The 12079-nt window shown below is 42.6% G+C and overlaps 1 protein-coding gene across 3 annotated transcripts in view; it reads left to right on the plus strand.

Annotated features, from left to right (window-relative positions):
- AGBL1 (AGBL carboxypeptidase 1) overlaps positions 1 to 12079 on the plus strand; it is a 306435-nt gene that overhangs the window by 65305 nt on the left and 229051 nt on the right. For all 3 annotated transcript variants that reach the window (XM_065688671.1, XM_065688670.1, XM_065688672.1), the window contains exon 6: positions 3093 to 3130. In XM_065688671.1, the coding sequence (XP_065544743.1) occupies positions 3093 to 3130 (38 nt within the window). The remainder of the gene's footprint in view (positions 1 to 3092; positions 3131 to 12079) is intronic.

The following is a 12079-nucleotide window of genomic DNA, read 5'->3' on the forward strand; positions in this document are numbered from 1 at the left end:
GACCTGCTCTGTCCTTTCATGGTTGTCACCCTACTGGGTCGTGCTTGTCCTCATCCTCTAATGGCCTCATATATCCAGGGTGTCCTTCTTCTCATTTCCAAACTATGAGCCCCTGCTCATAACAGCAATTCCTATTAAAGCCTAAATGTGTAACCTTGCACTTTGACTATTAAATTTCAACACATTTCTATTGCTTTAGCACTCAAGAACATCCTGCTACTCTTGAAAGGTATTCTGAACTCCCCGCTATTGGCAGCAGCTCCTGACTTCACACAGTCAGCAGATTTTGTTAGTATACTCTGACTTTTTGTGCCAAGGTCATTAATGAAAAGATAAAGTAAGATCGGTCTCAAAACATCCTTGAGGACTTCCACACATACTTTCCTTCCAGACTAATAATTCTTCTTTCAGCACAGCTCCTGTCATTGCTTCTTTAACCAGTTCCTTACCCATGGTGCAATTCCTACACTAATCCCTGTGTTCTCCAGCTTTGCTAATAATTTCCAGTGCGGCACCACATCAAATGCTCTATTGAAGTACAGATAAATTAGATCAAATGCATTTCTCTTGTCTAGAAAAATCACTCATCAAACAAAGATATCAAGTTAGGCTGGATTGATCTACTCTTGCTAAGTCCATTTTATCCCTTAAACCTATTTTATCTGTTTTGCAGTTCACCCTCATGTCTCTAATTATATTTTTCTTTCAGAATCTGTTCTAAAGCAACGCACACTATTGAGGTCAGTCTACTGGGTCCGCACCTACTTATGGCTAACTCTAGAGTACATGCTGTGGGACACACAGAACACTACATATACCCTATGCCAAAATCCCTGTGATAAATTGCAGTACTTGAAGAGATGAAATGTACTAGTTTGGTTCACTTTATTGCAGTGCTGTGTACAGGCGTGGAGTGAGATGAGGATGTATCTACGCTGTTAGCCTGGGATGTGGGGAATCCAGTCAGCTACAGCTGCAGGTCTATAATGTTGCTTCAGAAGCAGGTGGTGACTATGAAAATTTGGTTCTGCTGAGTGGTGATGCTGGGATCTAGGTGATACCATCTTCAATTCTTTTCAGGACATGTTTGAGCTTTCCACCCTACAGTACCATCTGGGTGGATTTACTTACATCTTTATGATAGTCTTGGGTTTCTCAGATTTACAAGCAAAGCAGTTGCAAACCTGCCTGATCAGGTCACATCAGAACCACAAATAGCTCTTACCTCCAGAGTCAGAGCAGACCAGTTCCTTCCAAGCCTGGATAAGTGACATGGGGTGGTTAAGGCTGTTGAAGGGTAAGTTATGCTATGGCTAGGAAGAGTTTAGGTCTTCTGGGGCAAGTAGATGAGGAATTACAATGGGGACACAAAGATAGTGGGAATAGAAGATTATGCATCTGAGATCGTGGTTTGGGAGGTCTGAAGATGAATGAGATTCTTTGTATCTGATTTTACAGACCCAAAAAGTACTGGAAAAATCCAGTTTTGCTGATTGTTTAATGGGAAGTTTGCCGCCAGTGTTCACATTATAATTGTGGTGTAGCTCTAATGAAACTCTTTGCAATTCTCAAGCACCTCTAAAATAAACTAGATGCCTACAGGAAATCCTTAGATCTCTTCTGCTTGGAGCAAGAAACACTGTGGTACTTCCTTCATTGTTCTACTGTTCTGGCATGTGATTCAGACATCACCTTAAGCCTGCAGATGTAGGTATGTAAGGTAGTCTCCTTTACAAGATAATACTCGACTTTGAGCTTTGGGAGGTGCTCTGGATGGATTTTTGTTTTTCAGTTTGTTTGTAATGCTGTTGTTGAACTCCGTCAGATTCATTACGAAAGAATGACATAGGTATGAATTAAAAGAATGCCCTAGAGTGAAAGAATGACATAGGTAATTGATCCAACATCAGCAAGAACCAGCTCTTGAATCCTCCTTAGTTTCTGCTGCTGTTAAGGCACGCCACAACCAGCAGCTTGGTGACAAAAATTATCTTTTTTTTTTTGCTGCAGGATGATAATTGGCTCAGGATGGAAGTTAATGTGATTTTATTTGGGGATTGGTTTGTAAACAGATTACATTTTAAGAAATCCTTGGGCATGGAGGCTTTTGTAGCTGTATGTATTTAATCAGCTGTGGGCACTTGAAACTTAACAGCAGTAGGGCAGGTTAGAACATACATCTTCTTGCTCCAGCAGAATACAACTGGAAAAAGTCTTTTGTGGGGTTAGTGGGATGGAGATTATACCACAAGAGGAAGGAACTTGCCTCTGGATGGTAAGGAACAAGGATGTCCCACTTCAGGTTTTCAAGATGCAAATGTTAGAGTTGACCAGCTCCCGTTCAAACCACGGCTATGCTGACTGAGGCAGGTTGAGTTGCTTTACCTGCACATTGAGGTTGACACAGAAGGTCAACAGAAATCTCTCTGTGTATCTCTTCCCCTCTAGCTACTTACTCTCTAAGCTTCATGGGGTTAGCAGTCTTCCCACAGAGCTTTAGCATCTTTCTTGCAAGTTCTGATCTGACTGGGCACCTTTAAATGCCTCTGCAATGCAAGACATTGTTATAATTAAAAGAAATTAGTTTTTTCTTTTCACTTAAAGCTGGTGGGAGGGAGGATGGAAGGGATTAAGCTTGTTTGGGGAAAACAGAGAAAGGAGTGGAATTTGGCTAAAAATACCGACATGGATGTCCCAACTTAATGCAGAAATTACCATCTACTGATGTAGATGGAAGTGCTGATGTCTGGAGTGGGCATGTGCTGAGTCTCTGATACAATGAGGTAGCTCTGGGGCAGCAGTTAAATGACTTGCTTCATTACTTTGGATATGTGGGTGTTGCTTTAAATTTAATGGTCACCACAAATCAGTGTAACACCAAAGCTAGAGGGCTAATGGTCTTTTAGAATAACTGAGTCAGCTGCAGAGACCGGATCCTCCGCTGGTGCAAAACATTGCAGTTCTGTCAAGGTCCATCAGAAGCTGTCAATTTAGGCCATCTGGGGAGCCTGGCACAGAAGACTGTGAAGATGAAGGTTACAAAAATTATTGAGGAAATTGACATTATTTCTCCATCTCTCTTCTTTCCCCAGGGCAGCCATTGAGGCTCTGGCAGCTTTGCTGAAATCAAGTAAGCTTCTTTTTAATATTCTTTCTGACTTTTCTTTCTGTGTTGTGCTACTGGACAGAGGAGACTGAGGGGTGACCTCATCAATGTTTACAAATATGTGAAGGGTAGGTGTCAGGATGATGGAGCTAGGCTTTTTTCAGTGATATCCAGTGATAGGACAAGGGGCAATGGGTGTAAACTGGAGCATAGGAAGTTCCACGTTAACATCAGGAAGAACTTCTTTACTGTAAGATTGACGGAGCACTGGAACAGGTTGCCCGGGGGGTTGTGGAGTCTCCTACACTGGAGATATTCAAGGCCCGCCTGGACAAGTTCCTGTGTGATGTACTGTAGGCTACCCTGCTCTTGCAGGGGGTTGGACTAGATGATCTTTTGAGGTCCCTTCCAACCCTTGGGATTCTGTGATTCAGTGATTCTGTGATTCTGTGAATCTCGTTCTCCCTTGCTATCCCTTCTTCCTTCAATCCCAAAAAGCCCTGCTTAGAAGAGAGGCAGTAATGCAATAGTTCCCTATATGTCTAGCTAGGACTCCTGCAGCTGTGTGGGCAGACAGCTCTACGGGAGATGGTGTCCTAGTCTGAGGCAGAAAGCTGCTGTGGGAGCCAGACTAGACCCTTATTTGAGTATTTAGGGAACACTGGTTGTCCTGGGGGTTGTAGAGTGGAAGAAATGAGGAACCTCTGCAGCCAGTGACAAATGCTTATTGCTCTGTAGCAGCATCACTGGAGAGTGAGGCCAGGACCTGTCTGTCCTGTGCTGTTGCACTGCGTGCTTACCTGGTAACAATGCTGTTGTTGGCAAAGGCTTGGAAAAATCCTGCAGTCCAAAAGAAATGACCTTAATTCTCCCTTGCAAGCTTGTCAGTTCTGATAACGTGCAGGCAGGGCTGAGACCTAGCGATTGCCGGGGTACAGCCCTGCTATGGCAGGCTGTGCTTAACATCTGTGCTAGCTGGCTGGGGGTCTTGAAGAACTTGACATGGGTTCTTGGTCACGTACTGCTGGCATGATTGTTCCTGAAATAAACATGCTATCCTTTTTTTTTGCCTTTATCCCATCTGAAAACACTTAGCTTTTTATTACCAGAATTTAATAAAGCTTTGATTAAGAAAGAGCACTCTACTATTGCAGGCAATCTACTCCACAATAAATCACAATGGCATATTGTCCTTCTCTCTCTTCCCTCCCTTCCCCCTTTCTTTCTTCTCCTCCCCTTCTCCTTTTCGTAGTAGTAGGAATAAATGCATTTGTGAAAAATTGTAGCCCTGGAAGCAGTGCTTAAATGAGCACACTGCAACGGGATCGTGTCTGAGCTGCAGCAGCTCTAGTGATGGATTCTGAAATAACGCCTCAGTATTAACCTTGCTGCCTAGATTTAAAGGTCACATTATTGCAACAAGGAAAGACCTTCTAATTTGGGCACTAAATCTTAATAAGGGGGTTGTAGGGCTCTGACACAGCTGCCTGCAATACAAAAGCAAAATTAGCCTTCAGAGTAGAAAGAAATATACAGAGAAGTGTGGAAAAGTGGAGCAAGAGCTGAAAGCTCATCTGGCAGCTTGAGCTTTTCTCCTGCACTCCTGTTTTATGGTAAGTACTAGAAATGGGAAGTGAAATTCTGTTGTCCCAAGATATTTATAGGCTAAGTTTTCTACTTAGAGGCTTGTTCTGGGTCTAGAGATGAGAACAGTGTATAGAAGTGGGGGAGTAATTACCAAGGGAAGCTGTGAAATGTGGTCTTCTGGGGAGTTGTAAACACATGTGAAAGTTGGAGTGGGGAAGCTGAGAATGATCTAGGGGATATTTTGGATTCAGCTCCATATTCTCTCAGCCCTTTTCCTCCTGGAGTGAGGTTTTAAAGCTATCTACTCTCGGAAATTTTCTGTGTGACTCTTTCCAGCCAGTTTAGGTTGTGAAAGCATCTTGGGTGGTTCTTGCACTAGGAAGTTCATAGAGGGTTTCCAGTACTGGAAGAACACACTGATCCCTCTGGTTGTTCCAGGTGCTTGCACAGAAGGTACAAAACCAAAAACAAACTCAGAGAGGACTTGGTCTATTGAGCAAAACAGCCCATCCACTGTCACTCTGGTCAATCACTGTATACAGATGAGTGTTCTCATGTTCATTTCTACTGTTGACCATTGCAAAGGCATTGACTGGGAAAGACATTTCTGGTTTGAGACACACTTCTTAGTTTGCTGTTACGTGTCCTTTTCTCCTTTATCATTCACAACCGAACAACATTGTTACAGCAACACCGCTTCCATGGAAAAGTGATTTTAGGAAAACAGCACAGTCTGTTTTCAGCTCATGTTCTTTAAGGCACTGGAACTGGGATTTGGGAACCAGTGCCAATACTTGCAATCAAATATAGCACCACAGCCCACAAGTCAGCCTGGACTGTGTTCTTTGAAGTTGTCTGCAGTCTGATGCTGACTGGTCAAGAATGACTTTTAGTTTTGCCTTTGTCCTTCTCAGGACATGAGAAGCTCCAGGCTTCTGGAATGGACTGCTCTGGTAGCTGCATACAAATGAGCAGGCTGTGTCTTTTGGGAGGTGTGGGTCAGGAGATGAGAAAAACAGCTCTGGTTCTTCCAGAGATAAATTCACTATGGCTGGGAAAGAGCTGAATTCTTCCTCACGACTGTGTCAGGACAGCTTTGTTTGTCACAGTTAACTTATTTAAGCCCATGACCTTAGTGCCTTTGAATGGTGCAGGGATTCTAAAATATAAGATCTGGTGAATGTTATAGCACTTGAAAACTGCTTCTTGAAACAAGGGCTAAAACTGCACATCAAGACACCCAGGAGCCTTTTAGCATGTTTTAGATGGGATACAATTAAATGGGAGGGAGGAGTCTTGGAATGTGCTACAGTACTGAATTAGTGGAGTGATTATTGTGAGCTTTTTTGGAGACTTGGTGGTTTGCTGGAAAATGATGGTGAGAGGCAGTTGTGCTGGGGGTGAAGGCTATAAAACAGGGACAAGAACACACTCATTCCCAACTGTCTCCCTATAGGGTTGTCATATCCTTAAGTGCTTCAGCCCAAAGTCATCACGATTGTTATGGTTATACATGAGGTTGTGCTGAAGGGTGAGTGTTCCTCTTGCTGTGGCAGCTAGCTGCAACGAGAAAGCACGCGGTAGTTTTAAAGGGAGCAGGCAGATGGCACTGTGTCTCCCCGATGGATTTCAGAAACATCCATCTTTAGCTCCTCAGGCTTCCCCAAGCTCTACTTGAAACTGTCCATCTGCAGGGCCAGGGGCTGCCTAGAGACTTTCTGACCTCTGTCTCTTTCCTGATGCTAATGCCCACTTAGCAGATGCATAACTGCAAGAAGCAAGATCTGCCAGGATGGAAGGCATCAGTGTAAGGGAAAATTACCATTCCAGCTGTACCTGGGAAATTGTTGCTCTTGTGTTTCAGAGAAGGAAGTACAAGCCTGTCCAAAGAAATAATTTCTACAAACTTGTGCTTCATCCACAACAAGGAAGAAATGATTGGAAATTCAGTGAAAGACAAGAGTGACCTTGGTTGTCCTTGTCCCATGTACATAGCACAGATCAGTGAGAGATGGTGAATAACAGAGGAACAGAAGTTCTGCAGTGCTGCATCTTTCTGTTGGTAGAAGCTCAGATTATGGACATAGAGAAGGTGTTTCTCAGCCAGTCTTTCATTCCTGGCCTCTTCCCTCTTTCCAAGTATCCCAGGGTACTTTACCAATCCTTGCATGGTATTCTTCCAGTTGCTGTTCTTCACCTGCCATGCCCACATGCATGCAGCAAACAGCTTGTAGCATGCCCTTCCTCTATTGCCTTGTTGTTTCCTTTCATATCTGCTATCTCTCCATCATGCTGTTAACTCCCTCTAACTGAACTACATTATTATACATGTTGCTTGGTAAATATCTATAATGGTGTTGAGAGCATCGGAAGGCTTTTCGCCTTAGTCAGGCTTTCTAGCATTACAGCTGTCCAGCCATCCTTCAGTTTCTAGATGCTTTCTACAGCCCAGGGTGGGGACAAGTGGGGTATATACCAATAGGTGGAATGAGGCACAACATCATCAGTCTCTCTTATCTTTCCCAGGTTACCTTTTTCAGCTTCCTTTGGCTTTATTCTACTACTTCTCAGTACATCTGTCTTTATATCCTGTTCCAGTTTGTCTTAAGGCCTGGGGAGCTTATCATTAAGCCCTCCTTTGTCAATAGGAGGCCCTGTTTGTGCAGTGGTGGAAGGTGAGGACTGCCTCCATGTCACTCCTAGCCATGGGCTCTATTTCTTTTAGAGAGCTTACCCCATAAATAAAACATGCAAACCATTCACACTTTTGGGGGAGTGGAAGAAAACAAGACCCCTCTGTATAAATTCGGACAAGTGCATTTGAAGGCGATGTGATGGACCAAACCGGCCGCTGCCTCTCGGCACCGGGAGCCACACGATGGCGATGTGATTATAGGGATCCTGCTGCCACCGCCGCTTAATCCAATGTTTATTTTTGGTGAGTAATTTGTTTATCAGCAGGTTATTTTAATCTAATTTTGGTGGTGTTTGTTATTCCCGACTATCTGTGTTTCCCAGAATTAGCAGCTTGCATGTCTTTAAGGAAATTAGCTAGAGCTGATCTCAGAGGCATTTTGTTCCGTGGGTATTGAAGGGAAGGGCCCTGGCTGCAGTGCTTGCCTGGTACAATTATAATGAGCAATTTAAAAAGACAGGTTGTGGTGACCCCTGATCATGCTTATTTCATCAAGACAATTCGGTGTGCTAACAGCAGTTATTGCTGATGGCCTTTCCCCTCTCTTTCTATATCTTTTTCTTTGATTCTCTTTATTCTCTTGCCTTCCCTCTCTGCCCACCCCCCCCCCCCAGCCTTTTATCTCTCATTTCCTGCTCTTTCACCCTCATGTTCTGCCAACTAACCTTTATTTAACCTTTTACCTGCTCATTTTTAAATTATTCTCTTATCAAAACATAGGATTATTCCTTGTGGCTGGTAGGATAAAATAATCAGTGTCATTCTTTCTCTTTTATGCTGGCATCAAGGAGGGGCAAGCAACTCTGAGAAACAGAAAGCGATGTTTGAGCGCATAAGCAGATTACGGTTTCTGAAACGCCTGTACCCTCTGTGTCTGAATTCATAATGTTCTGCAACAGATCTACTGACACAGGTCTTTGATATTGCATCAAAATAGCCCTATGGTTAAACCATGTTGGTTCCTGTAGCAAACAGCACAATGTCTGTGATTTGCCTAATACTTCGGCAGGTTCCCATTTCTCATGATCAGTTTAAGACTTCATCACCTACCTCTGGAATCAAACTTCATTATCAGTTTGGCCCCAAATCTATCCTCACAACTTGTACTGTGATCAGAATTGAATTCTGCAAATAATTCCTTTCATAATCATCTAAAACAAGGTCTGTGTCTATCCTTTCTTCCTGAATTTCTGAATGCAAATAGTCTTGATTCTATATTTAACCTTCTCTCTGAAAAGAGCTGCTTTATGGGGGGAAAAACTTATTTTTGAATGTCCTTTATATTTCCTTCCCCAAGACTGCTTTTCATACACAAGCATATCTCAAACTGAAAGTAACTCAGTACTGTAGAGTAAAAGGTTGGTTTCATCTCCTTGGCATAGCAGCTTCCCACTGTTTTGCTTCTCAGAATGGGTATAATGGAACCAAAGAGTTGAGGAGCTGCATTGTCTGTTGACATCCTTACAAATGATTGCTTACTGCCTTTGCCTTGGCATGAGCAATGTTTGTGCCTTCAGTGATGATCTGGCTTCAGGAAATTCAGTGGCTGAATTTGAGGAAGTCTTCCAAATTCTAGCATCCTCATTTGAACTCTTTCTACCCACTTTGTTCAGAAAAATCAAGCTGGAAAGTTTGTGCAAATGTTGGTGGGTTTGTTTGATTTTGTAGATTTTCAACTTTCTGTTGAATTACAACCAGAATCTGCTGTGAAACTGGAAAAGAAAGGAAAAAGAGGAAGCCACTTAAAAATAGGTTTCCTTGTGGGGTTGAGAATTTAAGAAGGGGTTGGTTTGTTCTTCCTTAGTTTTACATATAAGCAATGTAACAAAGGCAAATTGGAGAAGAATCACCACGTCCTAGTACAGTTTGTACAAATGTCACTGTATTGGGCAACAGCTGGAACTTAAATATTTCGGAGTACAAAGAGCTGTTCCTGTACTGAAGCAAAGCTTGTGGCTAATTCCCAATCTAGGAGCAAAACACAGCACCTGTAGTTGCTAGCAAATCTTCCCTGTGTTCTCTGCCTCTGCGCCTGTGTTATTTGTCTGTCCTAACCACTTAAATATATGCCTGGGCTGTAAAATGTACAGGGCACAATTATAGTAGTTTTCTAGCTTCCAACAAGAGTTGAGCCAAGCCCAACTTCTTTCTGGAACCGTAGAACCCACTGGGTCTGAATTCATTCCAGCATTTGATGGATGACAAGGTTTCTCCATAGGGACAATTAATTTTGCTTCTATAGGGAACCTTCATGCTTATCTTTAGCAAAAATGGCCTCTCAATGACTGAATAAAATAGCTGCTTTGCGTTTGCTTTAGGAGATATCTTGCATTTCTTATTCCCAAAAGGCAATCCCTGGAGCAGAGTGGGGAAGCTGGAGATTTTCTTATTCCTTTCACTGCTTTAGGGGCCATAGGGTTAATTTAGCAGAGCATTCTTATCTCCAAACTGTAGCAATATATGTTCTTGGCATAATGAATCAGTGGAGTGGCATCAACAAAGATATTTAAGCAGATAGACAGAAAGATAAATCTCTTTGTTCTGCCTGGTAAGCAGTGCGTTGCTCATCATGTTTCAGGTTGACTGTAATTCAGTTTTGTGATTAAATATGCTGCATGTTTTCCAGTGGTTCCTGTGCTCCTGGCACACACTTTAAAGGGGAATGGAATGTAAGGAGGGCTTCAGAAGTGTCCAAAGAAACACTGGCAGTCATGGGACTTTATCTACTAGACTGAAGCCCTAGGTTTAGAGTCTATCCTTGTCCTCTAACATGAAATCAGAGCTCTGAAGCTGGATTTCTTTCTACTGTGATCTCCTTGTTAATGTAGTTGCATTTTTAAGCATCTGAAGCCCCTTCATGCTGGCTGTGCATCCATGTCAAATGTTCCTGGCTAACTGCACAGATGATTCAGGCTGGATATTCTGTGCTGCAGCATTTAAACTTTCACTAGCTAGCAGCCCTTCCCTGGAAGCCAGAAGTGGAAGGTCAGTTTTAGTATGAGGAAACTAAGATGACACTGACTATTTCCCTATCACCCATCCGAGCCTCAGCAGGCAAAGTGAAACTCTTGCGAAGAAAACAATGTCAGTGACAGGTTTGGGAAAGGTTGTGAAGACAGTGATTCCATCAGAGATGCCAGAATAAGATTAGGAAGACAGAGCAGGAGAGTCAGAGATGGCTCAGATCTCATCCAGTAGTTAGTTTGTTGAGTTTTAATCAGTTGGTTGAGATTTAATCAGTGAATTTGGGTATGCAAAATACTAAACACAGATGGACTGATGGTCAATGCTATTTACTACAGTTAAAGCTATTGTGGGGTCCAAAGATGATTGTGTAAGTTTACTATAAGTGTCTTAAAATATTACATGTATGAAAAAAATGTCACTGTTCTGTTAGCTCAAACAGGAGGAGTGCATCTGTTTCACAAAGCAGGCATTGCATAAAAATAGCAAGCACCATCCCCGGGCACTTTGAAAGCTGTGTGGAAGGAGAACTTCCATTTCCATTGAACACTGGCATACCCAAAGAATAGGAAAGGGACTAATGAAAGAATAACAGCAAATGGTCAAAAGACATAGGACATCTTACCACTTACCACACAGACCATGCATACTGACTCCAGGAAGGGTGGGTTCTTGCTGCCTACAGATCTGTGCAGTGCTGCTTGTACCTGTATGATTCATTTTCACCATCTGTGTTCGTGCCAAAATCTAGATGGATGGTCATGCAGGTGCATCCCTAGATGAAGAGACCAACAGAGACAGGTGGGGAGGCCTCCTTTTTCCATTCTGCCTTCTGGAGATCTTGGCATACTTCCTCCTTCATTTATTCACTACTTTATTGGCTATGCAACTGAAAAAATGGTAAGAAAAATACTGACAGCACAGGAGAGGAGAGGAGAATCAATAAAATTGGACAGGAGGAGCAAAATGAATGTGTTTTTTGCCCCTTCAGCAAGTAATTCTCATTGCCTCTGATCTCCTCCTCACAGAACAGACTATCTCAGCTTCGCTTTTCAGAGCAACTGTTTTGATCTTAAGGGTGATAAGTACTACAGAAAACATGAGGGGAAACAGCTCGGCTTCCTCCCTGCTTTCCATCCAGTGTTAAAACGGACGTATGGGATGGTTGTGTGTTCTGGTCCCTATGGAGCTGGGATCCAAACATGGAAGCCTGTCTTGAAAGATGTGAGGAAAACATCACAAACACATCTTATGATAATTCTATTCTTATTTTTTAATAAATTCTCCAAGGTGCAATACCCGTAGTGCTTTCCAGCATTTCCCTTGTCCTTTCGACAGTGACATAGAAAGCTCAGACTTCAGGCATTGAATGCGAGGGACTATAAATCCCTAGATTTAGTCCAATTTCATCTGCCTCTCAACAGTTCAGGGCAGCTCCGAGTCTGATCTAAATTGTCCCTACCTTACACTCCCTGACTCTCTTCTTCTTCTTGTCATGTTTTATATACTTATTGACTTTTACCGAGCTTCCCGAGTAATTCTTCAAGGAAGATTGACTGATTTAAGGGGTTAGTCATCCTGCAGGTTAGTAAACATGACAGCTGGTTGAGGATTAACAGGAAATCATGAATAAAATCATTGGGATTGATAAGGGATTCTCAAGCAATTAAAGTCTTCTTGCAGAAAGTAAAATAGAAAAAAACCTAACAGTGAAGGTCAAAGGAGAA

This window comes from Lathamus discolor, chromosome 8 (assembly GCF_037157495.1).
Source record: "Lathamus discolor isolate bLatDis1 chromosome 8, bLatDis1.hap1, whole genome shotgun sequence".
In the NCBI taxonomy this organism is placed as follows: domain Eukaryota; kingdom Metazoa; phylum Chordata; class Aves; order Psittaciformes; family Psittacidae; genus Lathamus; species Lathamus discolor.